The sequence below is a fragment of the Physcomitrium patens genome, chromosome 11 (genome assembly GCF_059467195.1).
Source record: "Physcomitrium patens ecotype Gransden chromosome 11, ASM5946719v1, whole genome shotgun sequence".
NCBI classification, from domain to species: domain Eukaryota; kingdom Viridiplantae; phylum Streptophyta; class Bryopsida; order Funariales; family Funariaceae; genus Physcomitrium; species Physcomitrium patens.
In genome coordinates, this window is record NC_143420.1 from 7,502,924 (window position 1) to 7,526,111 (window position 23,188).

At 33.3% G+C, this 23,188-nt stretch overlaps 1 protein-coding gene across 1 annotated transcript; it reads right to left on the minus strand.

Moving 5' to 3' along the window:
* LOC112288829 (DExH-box ATP-dependent RNA helicase DExH6) lies at nt 1-8,625 on the minus strand. Its single transcript, XM_024533464.3, has 19 exons — nt 8,267-8,625; nt 7,314-7,404; nt 6,723-7,059; nt 6,328-6,402; nt 6,023-6,067; nt 5,782-5,872; nt 5,509-5,567; nt 5,104-5,271; nt 4,907-4,959; nt 4,642-4,675; nt 4,408-4,497; nt 3,600-4,073; nt 3,062-3,439; nt 2,733-2,897; nt 2,091-2,535; nt 1,612-1,952; nt 1,229-1,396; nt 794-964; nt 1-546 (listed from the first exon to the last, which is right to left on the minus strand). Exons 1-19 carry the CDS (start codon nt 8,409-8,411, stop codon nt 391-393), a joined length of 3,486 nt encoding a protein of 1,161 aa, XP_024389232.1. The 5' UTR covers nt 8,412-8,625; the 3' UTR covers nt 1-390.
* Nucleotides 8,626-23,188: the final 14,563 nt, after the last annotated feature.

Here is a 23,188-nt window from a genome sequence, read left to right on the forward strand (position 1 = left end):
TTATTTCTAAGTCAAGCTTTTGCACTTAAGGATTGTATTCCTGCTTTTGTGTTCAATTTCTCCCACGAAAGAAAACTAGAACACTTAAAAATTGATACAGGTTTACCAAGTAGATGTCAAATTAGCAGCGTACTGGTACTTGGCTGACTAGCTTGTTTAGCAAGTTTGCTTGTCACGTGTGCCATCTAAGATGATCTCTTTTCTGTTTGACTAAATTACCATAGATTCACAATTTTTTTGTGCAGAGGTCGAGTTTTTTTTAAAAAGACAGCAGTGCCCCGTCTTCGGCCAATGCGATCCTCGTGCTGTTTCCACCCTTAAAATAAATCCTCCTTCAACTCACGACTTCTGCTGACTTATCTATCTACAAGGCAATGATCTGTTGGTCCCCTAGAACCGATGGTGTGCTCCCCTTGATCTCGAGGACCCGCGGTGACTTGTGGATGGCAAGGCCATGGCAGGCATTGCATCAAAAGACAGTATGCATGCAATGGCGTGCACAGAGTCAGCCAGGACAGCCGGAAGATACAACCGCGGTTGAGTCACCTGTTGATGTAAAACAAACACAGCAGCATTAAGGACTCCATGAGACTCTACTATCAAAGTAACAAATGAGTGCGACAAATCTCAAAAATGTTTCCCTTCAGACCATCTCTACTTTCTCTAGTCGTTCATGTTCAAAAACTGGGCTGTGAAAATTTCTGAACGACTTAGCGTGTACAACAGATAAATCGTTGAAATTAGAAAAGCTATACATCATACTAGTGAAGGAGCATAACTGCTGTTTACAAACCTTGAAATTCAGAGCTGCGTTCATCCTTGATCGCAGAACAAAAAGTTGAGCTCCATCTAAAGCTGTAGAACTGAAGTAGAACCGCCGATCAACCACAACAGAAACAAGCGCATCTGCAGAAGACATTAGACGATGCTGTGCAGGCACCTCCCTACTGGGTCGCTCTTTTACCTGCAACGCCATTTGAGAATAAGAGGTCATATGAAAGTTGCAAACTTGTAGTTATACCGCATGCCATCGAAGGCAAGAGAGATGGACATGACTAGTGAATCACCTGCCGATACGTGGACATAACCCATGCTAACTATCAACGCAGATCAATTTAAGAGTCAGACTAAACCATGATTTCAGTTTAGTTCTCTAAGCAGGGTTCGGCAAAGCATGATACACATAGTTAATATTCCCAACTACTTCAGGGTAACAGTGTTAGCGTACCGCCCCTTCATCTTCATCACTGTCATAATCATCATCGCTTATGTCGTCCCCAACACTACTTGGTTCTAACGCGGCACTTTCTTTCCCGTCAGGAAAAGTAATTACCATCTCAGTAGATAAAAGAATCAAGGGATGTGGAGTAATAAGTGTGCACTTCCGAACGTACACCTGAGCACAGGAAATTAACCAATCAAATAAATTTAAAATCACAAATCAAAAGGAAGGTCATATTAATTGCAAAACAATAGGGCGTAACTCGACACTTGAGACACTAATTTTAGATACAGTCGAACTAAAGTACACTGCAAGTTCAGGCACAGGAGGAAAACGGATGGACGTGGTTTAATAAGCAGCACACAAATTCAAAAGTTTGTCTCGGAGACCTGAGCTTCTCCGCGAGTGACTTCATCAAAAACGACAAGTAGCTGATTCAGCTTGGTCTGGTCCATGGAAGCGAGCTCATTTGGTTGAATACTTATTGAATGTGGATGAATCCGTACTTTCTCGCCCCTTGCTGTTTGCACAATGGCCTTCGCACTGCCAGGTAAAGGAGGTAGCAAATTGCCAACCATTGGATACATTCCTGCAGCCAGTACTGCTCTTACAATGCCAGGATCTCGCGCATTCAAACTGCATGGATGCGGCTCCATTTTGATAAAACCTTTCTGTACAAGCTCGCCTTGCAGCTGTTGCCTCATACCAGCGAGCTGAAACATTGTCCCACCTGCAACAATAGAATCATGTGTTGAAAATTATAAACAAAACGTTCAAGTTCAAAGTGCCCAGGATTGCAGAGGCTACATTTACAGAAACTCCCTCTTATAAATAAAAATCACATTACTCACTTCGTCTGGAAGTGTACCTGACACAAAGTATCTTGAACAGAAATTACTCTCCTGGCCGTTGACTCGTGCATTCTCCCATCTATCAAAAGCTGCCACAATGGATAGATGGTCACTAGAGCCCCCATACATCGCAGCGAGTTCCTGCCGTGCATGCTGAGCCTGCTTCTTTTGATAAGGGTGTAGGGGAAGGACAAAGGGATCTCGAAAACCAGCGGCACAAGCAACCGTCAGAGCAGGATCAAGACAATTAAGCAGGATAGCTAGGAGAATCATCCTGCTTGTGGAAGGATGGACTGGAAGTGATCCCAGCTGCTTTCCCATCTCCGTAAGCAACTCATCAGAGGTGAGAGCACCAATGTCTTGTAGCAGTGTCACCGCATTCCGTACTGCTATTTCTAGAGGTGGATCAAGCGCTCTTAAAATAAACTCCGCAATTCGTCCATGAGGTTCATACAGTTTTACCTGATCAACGAACAGTAACAAAAACATCAACCCTGCTATTAGAGGGCATTGCAGAGAAAACAACTTCATAAGCATTAAGGACAGACAGATTGCTCATGATAAATAAGAAAATTGCTACACCAATTGTGATATGAACGCGGAAAAAGAGAAATCCGCAATAACATCATACGATCAGCATCATTCATGTGCATGCTGACCTGCAGGCAAAGTTCCTCAAGAGGTGTTCGCTTGATTTCAGGAAGTTGAAACTCAGGCAGAGCCTGCATTCTCAATCTGGAAAACAAATGATAGCAGACACCTGGTTGACACCGTCCCGCTCTCCCTTCACGTTGCTTAGCACTAGCTTTTGATATCCAGACGGTCTGCAAACATACACGTAATGAGCAATAGTGCCAGTAAAATAATTCCTACTGGTAAAGAACTATGCCTAACAGAACGGATGGCTCTACCTATTCAAAAAAAAATTGCAAATAACTTAAACCATTTCATTGAACAGCATTTGTAATGCAACAAAATAGTACTGTACCTGCAAAGTAGACACGTTGCTATACGGATCGTAACTCTTCTCTTTCATTCGACCAGTATCAATTACATAGACAATATCATCGATAGTAATTGCAGTCTCAGCAATGTTGGTAGCTAGAACAATCTTGCAAACTCCGCTGGGTGGAGACTGGAACACTTTCCTTTGTTCGCTTGAAGGCACCAGCGAATGTAAAGGCAATAATAAAAATCTGGAGGGATTACCAAAGATAGGGGAGACCTGTAGACACTCACGAAGCCTAGAAATATCCTCCCACCCAGGTAAGAAGACCAACACAGCCCCTTGGGTATCCAATCTTTCTCCGGCTGCCTCGTGAAGTCTATGTAGCAAGCGTTCAATCAAGGCCACGTCAATCTCATCCTGTCAAAAATCCAAAACAGAGGTTCCATCAGAAATCGGAGGTCTTGAGGTATCTACACATCATACCCAAGTACAAGACCAAAAAGCATTTCAACTTGACGTCGCGAAATTGATATGCAGGAGCTCCAAAAACACTCGTCCAAAATTTTACTGGTCGTACCTGATCCGCTGACATCTGATAATTTTGCAACAGAGCAGTTTCTGCCGCCTGAAACTGTGCTTGCTGCACTTTCACCATGTGTTCGGTCAAAATTGAGACAACCTCTTCTTGACCATTGTTTTTAGCCCAATCAAAAGCTGTGTGACCATTATTTGCAGCAGCAGATATGTCAGCCCCAAGAGATAATAGCAGCTTAACATCCTCAACTCGTCCCTTTCCAGCACTAACCATTAGTGCAGTTGCTCCAGTTAGTGAATGCTTGTAATTACAAAGGTTTAACCTCGGGAATTCCTCAATTGTATCCATGAGTGTTTCAAAATCATCTTCCAGCCATGCTAATTGAATCGCTTCATCCATACTCTGCACGTCCTCCTCAGTAAGGGATAATTTTTTTTCACTATTCCGACCATTTTGATTACTAGATTGCTGGTTCTCGGTCAGGGCCAGCACATCTTCAAGGTAGTAGGTCTGCACCTGCACAAAAAAAATTGCAACATAGATATAAACATTAGAGCATGAAGATGAACACACTGCATCTAACGCGATTTAAATGTTTAAAGTTAGAGCTTGTGGATGGATGCTAAAGAATATCATGAGCATTGTACTTCACACACAGTCCCCCCAAAAGTCAAATGAAATGATAACAACTTTTCATATTGAAAAGAAAGGTACAGTACAATTGTCTTTGAAACAATAGAACAACTAAGCAATATGTATCACATCTGCACATGTGGAATAAACTCTGCACTGATGACATACTGAGAATGACGTGATCACTAGAGAGAAGCAGGTGATGCAGGACTCTTACTGGAAATGTAAAACCTGGTACTCGAACTACTGGGCAATTGTTGAAGTAACTTGAAAAAAGGTCAGCGTCCAGCGTGGCACTCATTAAAATCTGATAGGTGTGGAGTATGTCACATCAGTATATCACGTCAACTATCAAAATGCTTTCAAATGCTTCCAAATAAGGTCCATGTAGAAAAGATACGATAGGCACAAAAAAAGTTTGTCTTGCTATTCACGAAATTACATAGCTCACCAAGCGCAAGTTCGGCTTCAAAGCAAGCAGGTCCCTGCACAACACAGATCACACTTTTACATCTTGCAATTACTACACATCTGATGAAAATTGAAAAAACTAGGTAATTAGACAGTGGTAATGAATTTCATGGTTTCAAACCAATCCAGAATGAAGACAGTGCAGTAAGACAAGCTTTAACTATAACATCATTGCTCAAACAATGTCAATCGTAAGGCATTAGTACTCATAGATTTAGGGATGTAGTTCCCATTGCAGCACACACCTAAGCACAATCAACAAGAAATCAGCGTTTCGATCACGTTCATGGATTTCATCCTGCAAAACCAACATGATACTCATTATGAAGCCGGTATATCACCAATCAAAAATGCCCAAAATGACTTAAGCCAAACTAAGAATCGACAAACAAAGTGGAGAATACAGTGTTTTAGAAGCAAAGGCACCTCAGAACAGACTTACGACTATGACATGAGTGGCATCAAGTCCACTGAATTCCTCTGATTCATCCAAAACAGATTCATTTTCCTTCAACTTAAGACGACCGGATCCAACAAGCTTCCTTAAAAGCACACCGTTTGTACAGAACATGAGAGAGGAGTGCCTGCCTCCTTTTGATTCCAAACGAATCTGCATATTTCAAAGTCTAACAAATGGTCACGCCTGATCCAATAATTATGTTATACTTATAGAAGATACTCGTCACTTTCTTTGAGGTGATAATCAAATGCAATATTCCTACAACATCAAGCAGCTTATGAACATATCAGTAACGGAAACAAACTCGCAAAAATTCAAATCAGACCAAAATGAGCATTTCATTAAAATAGAATAACTCTAGAATAGACAAGCTTATTAAAAGCTAACCTGGTAACCAACTGTATTACCAACATTTTCCCCACGCTCGGCAGCGATTCGCTCAGCAACTGCGTAAAAAAATACTTGATGATGAGCCTAATACCATTAACAGAAGTATAAAGCCAGTATTCAAGTTCAAGGTAGTCACTCAAGTAGCAGGTTTGAATTCAGCACTGAGAGCTACGTCCTCAAATTTTTCTGCAAGGCACATCTAAATCAATTTAACGACTATCACCTACTTCCATCCATTTTCAGACAGCGATTTATTTAAATAAGACAAACCTGAAGTGGCTGAAATACGTCGAGGTTGAGTGCAAATAATCCTGCAGGGCTTGTTTTGAGACCACATGTGATCAAGAATATATTGTGGAACCTGAAGGCCACACAAATATATGATTGACTTTTAAATGAAATTATCTGCAACTCATTATATCCAGTTCTCTGTTCCAAAGCTCTACCGAGAACAACACACTAAAGTACGTCAACATCACATATCTTCCAAACCTGGTACGTGTATACGAACCTGGGTAGTTTTTCCACAGCCAGTTTCTCCTGCGATGAGAACTACCTGAAAAAATAAAGTGCTCAAAAGCTTAGAAATAAAATCTGATTCACCCAAACAGCCATAACGTATCTGACACAAATAAAACCGTAAAATAATCACGAGAATCTCAATTCCTCGACATAAACAGTAGAGCTACCAACTTCAGCTGGACTACGCTTCCAAGAGTATCAAGACCCAGCTATACACAAGCAAACCCACCCAATGATCATTCAAAATAAAATCTGTGGTATCTGAAATTGCTACTAAGATAACCGCCGTCTGACCTGATGTTTATCCACAACAGCTGTAATTTCATCCTTGAAGGAAGCGATTGGTAGTGTCGACCTCTTTTCAGCAATCTGATGGCATCAAAAAAACGGAAGATTCAATCTGGGACATTAACATTAAAGACCAAAGATACTTAAGGCTTCCTGCTAATATAACATACCATATTATGTGGCCTAAGGAACCAAACGCAATATCCTTTCAAGTCAATAGTATATCCAAGTTTAAGACGTGGACATGGAGTAAACACTACAGTACTATTTTGACCAGCTATATCAAATTGCAAAGATACACCTGATTAAAACAAAATGTAGAGACCAAACATATTGCATTTGTGATCCCCGAAATCGCAAACTAGAAAAACCAGAAAAATAGACATTACTACATCGCGGACCTTTTGAAGAGCTGGTTGCTTCTGTATTCGTGAAGCTAGTGCAGCTGCTTGTCGAACAACGTCACCTGGATTCATTGTCCACTGCTTGCTAGCCTTTCCACGATTGTAGTGACGATTAGATTCCTTCTTACTCACGGCACTACTCGATGTTGAAGTAATTGCTGGAGGTTCCCATTTATTTGCAAGTAGTTCATCTTCCACAGGAGGGTGTCGTTGAAATAGATCCGCTAAAATTTCATAGGACGCTGGTGAGAAGGTCAAGGGAGTTGCCGATGCAGGTTTGATTCCTGTTCGCTGTGATGGTTTAAAAACTGCAACACGTCGATCGTCTCCCTTTCTGCATACATAAGATTTTTATGAAAGCATGACGAGAATACAGAAGCATACACCGATGCTAAAAACCAGCTTAGAATTCACCAGATACAAGACACAAGCGTGTTGTTCGGTAGAGTATGAACTCTACCATTAAGTAAGTGAAACCCTACAAACTAGAGCATGCAGATATAGGGCCAAAGCTAGAGCTAAGAGTGCCAAATTACACCATATCAGCACGAATACTGACTGCAGTTTTTACAAGAATCGCGGACATACCCGCGACTCTTGGACTTTAATCCCAGCTTTTTGCAAGTGTCGTGCACCACAGCTCTGTCATGATTGCTAAGATCCGCCTCAAAAATTAGCTCTGCAATTGCAAAGTCCCACGAGGTATACATGATGGCGAATAAGCTTCTATGAATGTAAACTCGCAAATGTTCTCACATGTTCACATGTTCTTCGAATTTAGATAAAGTAGCTTGTTCGCATGTTTATCATCATTCTCACCAAGACATGCATCAAACGACATTTGCTTGCTGCCAAGAAATACAGAAAATTCTACGTTGTAGATCCTCTCTAAACATGTGTAAAATCTGGACGGAAGCTCACAGATTTGAACGTGCATATTAAAAAGCTTATATCTTGCACAGGCACATGTTCCGTGTGACTTACTTCAAAAATAATACGGATTTAAGTATAGACGGAACTACAATCTCATACAGCTTACATGTGTCATACAGGTCTTGCAAAACTACGTAAGACCAGCTGGAATACTCTCTAATTTCTAATCATATGTTTGATTGCGCAATGCAGAATCTAAGAAAGTCTCCTTTCAAATACAATGGTGGATATGCGTGAAGCTAGAAGGATTGTCCATCTTGTGCTTATGACATTGAGAAAATATATAGCAATCGGCCAATTACAGCGTCTTCGGAATGACGAGAAATTTACACGCATATCGACTGTACTATTATATATTTCCTTATAGTAGAGAAAATTTACAGTACTAGGAATGTTCACACGACAGAAAATTAGCACTTTGTTGAGCATGAGATTAAATATTATCAGGGTAATGTCATTGCATTCCACTTGCAGTTGGACATTCTCAAAAAATCTTAAACCAACGCTGCACCAGTAATTCGTATGAACAACCAATTGCAAAAAATCCAGGTCGAGAGAACGTCTCACAAACTACATATTTAAGCACGAAACAGGCCGAGAGAAGTGACCTTCCTCGTTGCTAGCCTTGAATTGGTTAAGCCTGTCCACGATACTGATCCGATCAGCCTCAGCGACCGGACGTCGACCAGCATGATGAGTCCCTCTCCCACCCCCTCCCCTCCCTCCACCTCTTCTCTCTCGCCACGGCTCCATCGCCACACCACTTCAATAAAAGCAAATGTTGCAGAAAAATCTCTTAAAAACACTCCAGAAAGCGCCAAAAAGATTACTGGAGACGTAATTCTAATCTCATGAAAGCTAGAAACGATAAATTGTGGAAGGTCAATGGAAATGTGCGAGGGATTGAGGCGAGAGTGGAGGCCGGAATGAGGCTTCGTCGGAGATGGCCACAGAATGCAGGGGCGGAAATTAGGGCTTGAATTCAATCTGGCCGAATTCCCACCTCTTATACTACTTCGCAAGAGGTCGACTGTTCTGCCTGGAATGTGCTCCGTGGTCACCCTCAATGGGTCTTGCGAATTGAAGATTTATTTCCTCTCCTGAAAATAGTTGTAAAATGGTCCAAGACAATTCATTATCTTAATATTTTCAAACAAGTGGGGAGCTTCAGCTGGGTTATACATATACATATATGTTTGCAGTGATACACTGATGTATATATAGGTAAATCTAACTATATAGACAAACTTTTTATCTTTATTTGTCTATGTGGAAATTTGATGTTTTAATTTGTTTCAATACATTGATGAATGGTCTTAATAATATCAAAATTTATGATCTATATATGTATATGTATATATATATGAAATAACATGTATACATTTAAATATACATCACACATGAAATATTAAGATATGCATATATATATATATATATATATATATAAGACAATGATGCTTACGTACATACATTCATTTCAAAGCAAAGATTTCAATGCTGGTATATATTATGAAAGCTTCATTCATATATTTAAACACAAAAATATAATACAAAAAATATAAAACATTATAGAAGTGAACTTTGTAGTCAAGCTTTTGTTATGATTTGGAGATTGTAGGTCTTTGAACTTAAATTTCAAAACATGGTTAATCCCTTAAATCTTATAATCAATCTATACTCAAATTTCTTGATCTTACATTATTCATATAGGTGGATAATGATAATGATTTGAAAAGTATAGTTTTTATTTTTTAAACTTCAAGAACCATTTCAGGTTAAAATGATTTGTTTAAATTTTTAAGGTAATTAATTTTAACAATAAATAAATAAAATCTACAATTAGAAAATTTAGAAGTTATAGCATACCTTTTTATACACAATGTGTATATTTTTAAATTTAGAAAAATATTATAATTTTAAAAAAATAAAAAATAATTTAAAAAATAATAATAATAACAATAACAAATATAAATCTATATAGAAGAAGAAGAAAAAAGGTCCCTAAAAGTTATTTGTAAATAAGTCATTCATTTGTTTCTATTCTTGAATCTATGATCAAAAGCAAAAGACTAAAAGATAGAGATAGATTTTTCTTTCAAAGAAGGTCATTTTTCAAAAAATGAAAGGAAAAGAAGAAAAAATAAGAAAGAAAGATAAGGAACCATGTATAAATCTATTAGTTGGTAGGAATTGGTATTGGTTGATTATTTTCTATTCTTCTTTTATGAAGAACAATGTAGGTAGGTGTCAAGGACATAAGATGTAATAAAAATTCTAAAGAAGTAATCACACTCTTTTAATATTTAAAAAAAAAAAAGTAGACAAATCAAAGATAAAATATAGGATAGAAATTAGAATAATTATTGCCCTATACAAAGTGATTGGAGATTCTTCAACTAAGGCAAGAATACCCAAAAGGCATTGATAAGAGTGAGAAAGGCCTTACTCTTGTCTCCACATATGCTATCTAATTAAGAAGATATATGGCAACATATTATATGTCATTTGACATGTGTCCAATTTGTAGAATGTATATCTAATTTACAATACAAGTTTTTAATATGTGAGATATGCGACCAAATTGTAAAATAAGTCTCAACATGTGTAATTCATGGCCAACTTATTACTCAAGTTTTGAATCCACAATTCACCTACAAACACTTATAAAATAAAACATATAGACTAGAAAATATGATCAAATTTATTTATTTTATTATTATTCCACTCATCTTATCTTTATAACTACTAATATCAATATTGATGTTTGTGACATTATCCTTCTTTCTAAGAACAAGTTCACCAAAAGTAGTGATGAGATGTTGAAGAAAGCAAACATATTGTAAATTATATTAGCCACATACTTTGATTTTTTTTCTCTTTAAAGGTAATTAATAGGTATTCTCATCCATTATTAGTGCCTTATACCAAGGCAAAAAGACTAGTATAATATTTGATCCTTGTTGAAGCTTTTATAAAAAAATTCAAATAAAATAATTAAAATATTGATAAGAGTGGTTCCTACTTTCTATAATATCACCAAACATTGAGAGTCTCTTTGAATGTTGTGATATCAAATGTGTTGTTGTGACCTATAAAAATAAGCTTAAAAATATATTAAATATCTAATTTTAAAATGTTTTTATCTTACTTTAAAATCGGATATAAAAATAAAATAAAAAAATATATAAAATTTTTAAAAATACCTTTTCAATCTTAAATAACTAAAATTAATTATTAAACTATAACTATTTTAAAATAAATCCTATATAATTTTAATTAAAAAACCTAATTAAATCTCTAATAAATCATAAGAATCCTTAAATAAATTATAAAAAGAAATTAATAAATCTTAGTCAAATTCTAAGAAAATACCATCTTAGATTTCAAACCTCAATAAATTATATATTAATCATTGATCTTGATTCAAATTTCTTACACATCTTTAGTTGTAAATTAATTATAAACACACAAAGTTTTAAAAGAATCTAACTTATAGATTGGAAGAAATGGTTCAAAATCGAGTTAAGAATTTGTCTCAAGGACAAGAAGTCAAAGAATATAAACAAATAAGTGAGATGTTTTTCAAAGAAAGATGAAAAAAAGAAATAAATAAATATGTATATTAAAAATTACAAATTAGAATGTCTATTTTCAAGGAGTAAGAAATTTGAAACTCATGAAATTAAACTAAAAGCAAAAAAGACGTTGAAAAATATTAAAAAAATACCTCATTCTTGCTTCTATATATAATATCTAACTAAGAACTACATAATGATGTATATAAAACCTCCAACATATGTCCAACTTACATGACATGTGTCCAATTAGTATAACAAGCATTTTACATGTATGCCACATATTCAACTTGTTCTACAAGTGGCTAAATTATTTGCTAAGTTTTCAACCTATCAATCATCTATATATACATATAAAAGCAAAGCTATGTCTATAAATCTTCTAAAAAAGAATTATAAGCTATTATCAAATTTATCTACTATTATCTTTTTCTACTAATTCATATTATCTAATTAATTATTGAAGTAATTATGTATATCTATAATAATTTGCCATTTTCTTGTTCTAACATCAATATAAATCTTTTAGCTTAAACACCTCCCTTTTAAACCAAAAACTTGTTCATAAATTTTGTATTAATATATAAAACTTAGTCAAATATTAGTAAACTAAATATTTTTTTCATCCAACCAATATTTTACTTAAAATCTAAAAAAACCTCATTGATCTTCAAAATTCAATTTTTGAAATCTTAACCCACTTGTATCTCAATTAGTTTTAATTTGATTATCCAAATAAGTTCAAATTTACAACCTATATTTAATATAACTATATTTTTAAATTAATAAATTTTTATCCATAGATCTCTTACAAAAATCATAAAATTTATTAAAATATAATTTCTTATTTATTTAAAAAAATAGAGTTACTCAAAACAATCTAAACTTTACAAAGTCAATATAAATTTAAATTCTTCAAATCCAATGCTTATAAAAATCTTATCAAGTTGACTTTCAAAAAAATTATTTTGATCAATAAGAAAAATTATTATTTCTTGTGGGCTTACAAATTTGTGCATCAAGGTCCAATTTCAATCTTGGTTTATAAGTGGCAATTTGTGGATATTAATCTTAGATATATCTAAATTATTTTTATTGATTGCTACTTATTTTTTCAATTTTTAGATGTCCATAATATTATTTTTTCTAATATACTTTATTTTGCTTTATTTATGGTCCTACAAAGTAAGTATTATCTTAAAGGTTGTGAGAACTTTAATTCCTTAATTAATAATTGAGCATATTATAGATTTTAAATTGAATGTGTTGGTTATTAATTCTTTATCTTTTTAAAGCCATAAATTCAAAAAAATCATAAATAATAATAGAACATAGAATTTAATTTTTATTAAATATATTTTATTTTATAGAAAAGCATTTCTTCACACTTCATCTTGCTTTTGATAGATGTTGTTGATAAAAAAAACATCAATTCTTTCTACTACATTTATAAGATTCCTACACGACTCTCATATGCTTTTATTAATATCATATTTGTACCAATGTACAAGATATTTTAATCTATTTTAGCACCAACTTGAATCCAAGACCTCTTTTATCTCAAACTTTAGATTATTGTCCACTTCTATAAAAGAAAGTGGTATTTGTCTTCATTCCTCTATATATCTATTGTCTTTTATGACTCAAAAGAGATGTATAAAACATGGAATAGATCTTCATAGACTTTTGTATATGTAATTGATATGTAATTAGATTCATTTATTTAAAAAAAAATGTTCTAAATCTATGATAATTCAACTTATTACAATAAAAAATAGCCTTAATATTACAACAAAATAATCATGTCTTGTTATTAATGCAGAAATAAGATTATTCCTTGGAATAGACATTTGTATTGGTACTTTGTTATTTTTGAATTTTATTTAATAGTATCTTCATTGTTACATATAGCTCTATTAAATAATTTGCTAAAGCTTATTTTATAAGATTATCAACTTTTAAGAAGTCAAAAGTATCAAGTATGGATGATAATCACAATTACTATAAAAAAGTCATTCTTAAGTAAAAAAAACTTATTATATAATTTTAAAAAAACTTTCTTAATAACAAAAAAATTCTCTAATTATCTTAATGATAGTTAATGGTATATTTCAAATACTTCTCTAATACTTAATTGATCCATTTTGTTTGTCTATCAATTTGAGCAAAAAAAAGCTAAGATAGTTTTATATCTGCCTTTGATCTATTACAAAGAATTTTTAAAATTTAATTACAAATTAAATATTTTTTGATATAATATCTTTTAGTAATTATCAAGGATATAAAATTCAAAAAAATAAAAACTCGATACAATCTTGTATCACTTAAAAAGAATAGATATTAATTCAAAACTAATATAATATTAAAATTAGAATAGCTATCATAAAAGACAAGAAGACTAGAAAGTCTTGAAACAAGATTAAAGATTGAAAAATATTGATAAGATTGAATAAAGCTTCACTTTTATCTTAATATATACTATCTAATTAAGAACTACCTAGCAACATTCTATTATCATGGTTATATGTCTATTGTAATCATTACCTAAGTAAGTAGTATTAAGTAAAAGTAGATTAATTTCATAATACCTTTTAGAAAAGCTTCCTAGAAGCTTCTTAGATATTTTTTTGACTTTACATATGTTTGTAGTTGATTGATAGGTTAGAAACTTAGTCAACAAGCTACTCATGCGTCACATTTATTGCTAACTTGTAAAATAAGTTAACTATGTAGTGGCCAAATAGAAAAATTGCCTTACAAGTCAAGATACGTGCCATGTAAAGTGAACACATTTTTGGAGGACCTATAGAACATCACTACATAGATCTTAAGTAGATAGTATATATGGAGGTAAGAATGAAGCCTTCTTCACTCTTATCAACTTCTTTCTTGCTTTTGGTCTAGATTCAAGAGTTTCTAATTTCATTGTCTTTTCGCAATAGCCATTCAAGTTTCTTTTTAATATATATTCTTCTTTATTTTTATTTTTTTATACTTATTTATTTATTTTCATCAAGTTCTTGTCCGTGACAAATTAAAAAGAATACACTTATAATATCAGAGCTTTATCTTTTCTTGATTAAGAATCGATTATTTCTTTCTCTTGATAAGACATAAGCATATTAGAAGTTGTGGATTACCTTATTTTAAATTGATATTATTCTTAGTATCTTCTTTGATGTCCAATTTTCTTTTCTATAAGACTTGAGCAAAATTAGATATATTTTTTATAAGTATTATCATGACAAAGTTTGTTGAAATAAAGAATGCAATTGCACAAATACAAGAGCAATTGAGGGAGTTAATACTTGCAATGAATCAATTCAATTTTCTACCACAAAAAGTAATAAAAATGGCATGAAGAAAAAATATAAATATGATTAGAACTGCTTCAATATTTGTACCAAATTATATCCTTTTTCCTACGGTAAAATATCCTTTCGATATTAGAAAACCAAGAATTTCCCTATTTGAGAAGTTTGATGGTATCAGATCCAAGTTTCAAGGATTTATCAATCAAGTACAAGTTGTGATTGAACTTCAACTCTAAAGCTATCCAATTTCAAGATTACAAGTTAAATTCATTGATACACTTCTTTCACGTTTAGCATTATCATGGTTTTCATCTTTTTTTGAACAACAAGATCCAATACGTGATAATTTATTGATTTTTTAGGCAAATTTTTAATCCATGTATAGAGAATATGATACAACTCATGTTGCAACCAATAAGATCTATATTTTGTGACAAGGCAATCGATCTGTAATATAATATGTTTCATAATTTTAACAACTTCCAACTAATATCAAGTGGACTCATGTTGTACTTATTAGCGAATTTTTCTATAGATTAAAATATTAGGTAAAGAAATTAATGCTCAACTTATTTGATTTTGAAACATTGAGTCAAGTAATTGACTTTGTTGTGAAGTATGTGTCACGGACATACTCATATAAGCTAGTAATTATATATATATAAATATGTAGAAGTAAGTAAAAGTAGATAAAAGTAAATTAATTCTATAGTATTTGCTATGGAAGCTTCTTGGAAGCTTTATAGACATTGCTTTGACTTTATAGGTGTCTTTAATTGATTTTTTGGATTAAAAATATAGACAACAAGTTGGCCATGTGCCACATATGTTGTTAGCTTGAAGACCAAGCTAACTATGTGGTCCACACATAGAAGAACTCGCCTTGTAAGTCAAGGCATGTATCCTACAAAGTCAATACATATTTGAGGTCCTATAGAACATCACCGCATAGCCCCTAGTTAGATAGTATATATAGAGATAAGAGTGAAGTCTTCTTCACTATTGTCAACTCTTTTCTTGCTTCCAGTCTAGTTTCAAGGGTCTCTAGTTTTCTTGGCTTTTCGCAATAGTTATTCCAATTTCTTTTTTAATATACATATCAAGTTATTTCTATTTTATCATCTTTTTTTGAAAGAAGTTTCATTTGTTTATTTTTTTTTGTCATGTTCTTATTCTTGACAGATTGACAAGAGTGCACTTATAATATCAAAGCTTTGTCTAATCTTGATTTAGAGTGGATTATTTCTTTCTCTTGATAAGTCATAAGCATATTAAAAGTTGTAGATTACCCTCTTCTAAACTGATATTGTTCTTAGTATTTTCTTTATTCTCAAGTCCTCTCTTCTATTTGTCTTGAGTGATATTAGACATCTTCTCTTTTCTAAGTATTATAATGGCAAAACTTATTGAAATGAAGAGTGCAATGGCACAAATATAAGAGCGATTGAGGGAGTTAATGCTTGTGATGCATCAACTCAATTTACCACCACAAGGAGCAACAAGATTGGTAGGAAGTGAAGATATAGAAATGATTGGAGCTACTTCAACATCTGCACCAAATCATGTCCTTTTTCCTATGGTAGAACGCCTTTCTAATGTTAGAGAACCAAAAATTATCCTATCTGAGAATTTTGATGGCACTAGATTAAAGTTTACAGTATTTATCAATCAAGTATAACTTGTGATTGAACTTCAACCCCAAAGCTATCCAACTCCATGATCGTAAGTTAGATTCATTAGTACACTTCTTTCAAGTTTAGCATTATTATGATTTTCATCTTCTCTTGAACGTCGAGATCCAATATTGGATAATCTAGAGGCTTTTTTGAGAGAGTTTCGATCCTTGTATGGAAAACATGATGCAATTTGTATTGTAATCAATAAGATCCATATTTTACGATAAGGCAATCGATCAGTAACGTTGTATGCTTCACAATTTTGATAACTTACAACTGATATCAAGTGGGATGATGTTGCACTTATTAGCCAATTTCTCCACGGATTACAATATGAGGTAAAAAAATTAATGCCCAACTTATCTGATTCTCAAACATTGAGTTAAGTAATCGACTTTGCTGTGAAGTGCGACAATCACCTTTTTGAATTTCGATCTCAGTACTGTACAAGTAGACCTCAACGTAACTATAATTCAATAGCAACACCAACATCTCTTCAATACATACATTCGGAGGTAGAGGATATGCAAATTGATGCATTACGTTTCAAACCTCTTACTAAACAAGAAAAGACTCATCGCCTTCTAGAAAGATTGTGCTTGTATTATGGAGAACCTAAGTACACTACTCAACATTGCCCAAAGAAGCGACGCAACTATATAATGAGGACTACAGTGATAAAAGAAGATAGCATGTTGAAAAACAAATTTATCCAGCTTCAATAAAGACAGTTGTCATATTACGTGCTATCTTGTTTGAAAACGCATTGGGCATCTGGCTGAAGAAGATAAAACAATGTTTTGCAAGTATCCGAGTAGACTAGTGGATTTCAACCATCTAAATACAACTATTTTGGATTTCAATGTAAAAGCTTAATCCCATTACAAAATTCTTAGAAATACTATTTTTAATAACTTCAAGATATTATAAGCACAAGTCTTTTGTTATTTATTAGTTTTATTTTATTATTTTATTTTATTATTTTTATTTTTAATCTTAATTCTAGACAGCGAGCTTCGATAAGCTGTAATTCTCAATATGACTGTCCAATTGTTGTAAACTTCTATTACTAATATCTTTGCAAGCCTTCTAAATGCTCAAGAAGTTTCAATCCAATCTAACTTACAGATTGCAAGAAAATGCCATAAATCCACACTGATGTATCTTGACTGTCGCCTAGAAGTCCTCGACTTATAACACCAAAAGTCACCTTATTCTAGTTGGTAGATCTTCAAATATTAAAAAAATCCTAAACAACCTCAATCTGCTAACTTCTGATACCTCTTTACCCTAATGGTCAAATAACCTCTATATGTTTTTTCAGATTAACATAAACTTTTGTATGCACTCGACATACTCAACCCTCTAGATACCTATAAATTTCAATCGCAGAAGTTTCTCCAATTTCACAAAACAGTCAAGAGTATCAGCCTTAACTTTATTGCAAAACAAACCCAAATTACCAATACAAATACTGACTTTTAGCAACGATTGCAAAAGTTCTTCCAAATCCTATGAAAATCCAATTCTATACCTTTCAGAGGAGCTTGAAGCTAGCTCTCCGATCCCAAAATCCTGATCTCCGAATGCCCCTTTTCTTATCCTCTCCTTCCTTTTAACTCCGTGTGGTCTTCCTTTTCTCTCGCCCTGGACTACGATTTGGAACAGCCTGAAATAGAACTGAAGCCTCCATATTTGGGACCTCATTGGATTGCTCAACTAAGTCAGGTCTCATACTGGGTAAGAAGCCGATACCACGACTTGGATTGGATGTCCCCGTAATTGGGTCAAATTAGCCCTTCACATCAAACGCACCTAAATATTGAATTGATTTTTTCCCTTTTTTGACTCTTAGTAAGAACGGCTTGGACTTATTGTACTCGATTTATCAGAGAATCTTAAGGACATTGATTTATATTCTTAATTTTTCTTTGGCTTTGGATCTACTAATCCTGTTTATTGAAATTAGACGGAGCATTACATTGTTGATAAGTATGCCTCGACTGCTTGCAATTCCTTCATACTTATGCATAATCATCATTAGCTTTGGGATTGAAACATTCACTGATATAATGACTAACCTATTTGCAATGGAAATCACGAGGTGGTCTTCCTGCATCCCCATCATGCATATTGGGTGTCTCCACTAGTATATACCTATTAGGCTTGTTCCATGTAGGGTTGGAAAATAATCCTGGTTGTCCCATTGGTACGGAGGGTATTTGGTTTGATGACACCGGTGGGGTGATATTAACTGACCCTGAATATTGGTACTGGAATTGGCCACTGTTTTTAACATCCAAGATGACTAAATATTAATAATATCTTTTTCATTTATATTTTCACCATATAGCCATATTATAATACAACATCTACCCCCTCTGAACTTGTGCATCCTCAGGTATACACCAAATAACCCAGTTGTTGTTTGATTCATAATACATTCTCCAAGTCTTTGTCCAAATCTTCTTCATCATTTTTGCTATCTATGTTAAATTCATCTTCCTGTTGAGGAATATCTATATCTTTACCAAGATCTTCTTTATTTATTTCTGTGTGTCTTTGTTTTAATATTTTTACTCGCTTCCCTATAATTGGTATTTTTAACCTTGTTCCATCTAACTCCCGCAATGAGTAAGTTACATTATGATGAATAGTTGTTACCACATACGGTCCAAACCATCGTTTAGAAAACTTCCTTAAAGTACTATGTTGATTGTCCAAGCTACTATCATAGACCAAAACCCAATCACCTTCTTCAATTATTTTAGGCCTCAATCAATGCTGCTTATCAAATCGTGTCTTATTTTGTAACCTCGCTCTTTTTAATCTTTCTAATGCTATTTGAACATCTTTTGATCTTTGCTCTAATTTTTGAATTCTAATAGCTAGAAGTTCTTCTCTTGTCAATCCATCTTCTCATAGTAGCACACTCAAAATAGGTACTTTTTTTTCAATTGGCATAATTGGTTTTTGGCCTATCATAAGCTCAATAGGATATATTCCATTATTGAGCTATGAATTGTTCGAGTAGTCCATAATACAAATGACAAAAGTCGCGGCCATTCTCTAACCTTCCTATTACAAGCTTTAATTAATGCTTTCACAATTGATGGGTGACCACATTCACTTTTTGTATTTTCTTCAAGATTATAAGTAGTAGTCAGTGATAGTTTAATTCCACATCTTTCAAAGAATTCATGAGCTTCTTGTACATTTAATTCTCTATGATCTACAATGATTTTGCCTACACATCCATAGCGGCAAGTAACATCTTCAAGCAAAAATCTACAAATTTCTTCCATATTTTTTGTTCTCAATGCTCTTCTTTCTACTTGATTTGATAAATCTTCATGAATTAAGACCAAATATCTCATTTGTCATAAGCCGATTGGCATAATAATCAAATCAACAACCCACTTAAAATGAATAGCTAGAAGATATATAAGATGTAGACCATCTCGATGTTGTATATTAGAATACGCTTGACAAATTCCACATGATTCTATAAATAAGAGTACATCTCGATACATATTTTTCTACTAATATCATTCCTTAAGTTTAGCAAAAGTAGTCCAAATTCTTCTATGTCCTACCCATAAACTATTATGAAATCCCTTTAGTAATTTTTGTTTCTCTTCTTTATTGCCTATCACTCTTTGTGGCATTCTAATTCCTTTCTTTGGTCTCTTCTATAAGAATTCTTCTTAAAGCAAAAATCCATATGTTTTTTTTTTTTATTTGTTTAAATTTTTATGTAGACCAATTTTCTTGCTTAGATTTGACACTGAATAGAATTTTGACCCAACATCATCAATGTCTTCAACTATTTCGTCTTCTTTTTCATATCTTACTCAAGATAGCATGTCTGCTACTAAATTGTTCTTTCCAGCAACATACTTAAATTCCGGATTTAATGACTTAATATAAGCAATTTATCTTAACATTGTAATATCCGGCGTTAAACAATTAGTAATCATTCAAAGTAATGGTAAGCAATACATTTCAATTACTACTGTTGCACCAATCAAATAATCCCTTTTAGCTTTCATAGCCAAAATAACTTCCCAAAGTTCTCTTTTGACTTACAAATATGCACATTGACGAGTACTTAAAACTTAAGTTCCAAATCGAACTGCAAATCTATTTCTACTTAAATCATCTTGGCTCTCAACCCATCCAATAGCAATAAGACTGGTATCCTCAGTAAGAATTACTTGTCTATTACTGTCATAATCAATTTTTCTTAAAATTGGAGGTGTCACCAATAACAGCTTTAGCTTCTGCATTACTTTTTTATGCTTTTTTTTTTTCCATTTAAATCGATAAGCCTTACGTAATAATTCATACAATGGATCTGCTATATGAACATAATGAAGAATTCATATACAATAAAATACACAAGCCCCTAAAAACTTGCATACTTCTGTTAAAGACTCACATGAATCTTTCATTCTTCTAATTGCATCAACTTTACTTGGATCTGGCTTTCTCCCATAAAACCCATACAAATGTCCAACAATAAGAACTTTCTATACTCCAAATATAGATTTTACTCTTGAAAGTATATGATGAACCTCTTTAAGTCAAGTTAAAATCTTTTTACAATCTTGTATATGATTAACAACATATTTGCAACACCCCCTCTTATCTAAAGTTTCATCTTTTTATCTTTTTTTACATCCTTTGATAGGAACATCATCTAAAAAGGGCATAGTTTTTTCAAGAATGAAGTCTCTTAATACCTTATTCATCCCATTCATCATATGTGCAACTAAGTTAGTAGCACCCTGAGGGAGAGTACACATTTTAAGTAATTCAAGTGGCGTTATCATTTTTGTTAGATCTCTACTCCCATGCGCAAGTTGAAATTGATCATAACCTGAATATAAATCACCCATTGAATAAATTGCCCTTTCCACAAATGCTTCTATAAACTCGTCTATTAAAGGTCCTATACCTATATTTCTTATAGTTACTGCATTTATTGACTACATATCTTGAATAAAACAAAACGATCCATTTTTTTTAGGCATCGTAAACCAATGACTAGAATACAGAGCAAAAAAAGGCTCCAAAATTTTCATTCGCATCTTTTCTTTCAATAATTCTATCAATTTAGGTAAATGTGTCCTCGGCACGAAAATTGGCCTTAAGTTCTAAGACACATGAGGTACTATAAAGATAACCATAGAAACAACAACATTAGGATCTACACATCCTATTTCATGAGATCAAAAGACAAATGAATTACCTCATTTCGCAAGCATTTTTTTAAAATATTTAATTTATGTTGGAAATAAGGAACCATCACATCCAATCTTCAATTCTTCAAAAGTCTCCTTTGTAAATTGATGTCCAATCTTCTTTAGATCTCTTAAACTCTCTTCTTTTGATGCTTCTTCCATTTGTTCCTTAGAATCTTTTGATAAAGGTCCGGCAACAAGTTTTATCTTTTTATCTACTGTTTTATATTTTGTCTCTATAATAACTTCTGGTGCTTGAAAAGATTCAAGTATAGAATAAACCTCCTTCAAATGAATTTCCACAATCTTATCATTATGTCCTAACCCAATAGATGTAATTAATTCTAAAGAATCCTCTAATCTATTTTCTTCATAAATACCTAAAATCTTCTCATCATCTTCTAATGTCCCTAACTTGCATAATTCTTTTACAATACTATATAATCTTTTTCTTTCTTTTCTTTTAAAATCATCAACTTTCTTATATATAATATTTTCATTCTCAAAAATATCAATAAAACTCGCATCAAAGGCACCTTCATCTTATGAGAGTACCTCATCTTTTGTACCTCCATAATCCCGCTTTATAGTGGTACTTTCCCAAAATCCTTAAATCCTTCAACAATCCTTGGCAATGGTTTCTCCTTCAACCTATCTCGATTCCGTTCATAATTAAGTGGTACTATAAGAAATTGTATAGCTTTTCTTCTATCTTCACTATGTACCCTTACATAAACAGAACCATCGTCAAGTACTATTGTTTCCATCCATGTTGTCATGATATAAGGTTGTTCTAAAATCATTGGATAAGATGTTGTATCTTGAGCAAAGAAATATTGTTTTGTTGCAACATCTCCAATCCAAATTTTGACATCTGGACAAGCTCCATATAATTCGTCTCATGTATTATTAGTTGCTTGTATTGCCCATCCATGTTCCATATCAATTGGCCATTTCCACTTCTTATAAAGATCCTTAGAGATAAGATTTATTTTAGATCCATAGTCAAGTAAAGCAACAATTGGTTCTTCTATATCTCCAACTTTCATCAATACTTCAGTAGTTACCCTTGTCCAATGTTTTCGAGTATAATGGCTTCAAGCTTCTATTTCCTTATCACTATAATCTTCGAAACGTACTCGTTGATTATATCCATTCTTTTTATTTGTTAATTTCTTGTAACCATTATCAACCTCTTCTTCATCTTTACATAATCCTACATCAATAGCATGACTCATTCCAACTTTGCCCATTAATTACCTCTTTCGCTTAATGTTGTCAATAATAACATCATGAAACTCCTTCTTTGCAATTCCCAAAATCTCTTTTAATGTGAATTCTACCTTAGCATTTAATATACGTTCTTCCAACATCCCTTTTAAATTTATTGCTGCTTCAATATCAGAAAGTAATTTGTAAGCAATTGATTTACCATTATCTTTTGTTTCCTTTGTTTTTTCTTCCAATAATGCTGAAGTATCCTTTATAGGCAATTCTTGTGAAACCGCCTCACGAGCCTCGTTTCCTCGAGTCTGCTTCATAGAAGAATTTCCTTCTCTTATATCATCAAAATTTCTTCGTCTCTTTTCTTCCATCAAAGCTTCATGTTGGCTCTTAGTAATATATGTATGAACTGACTGAGACTCAACAGGATCTTCCCAACCTGTTGCACCTCGTATTGTAGCTACAGTCTTTAATAACACTTTCCGAGGCATTTTT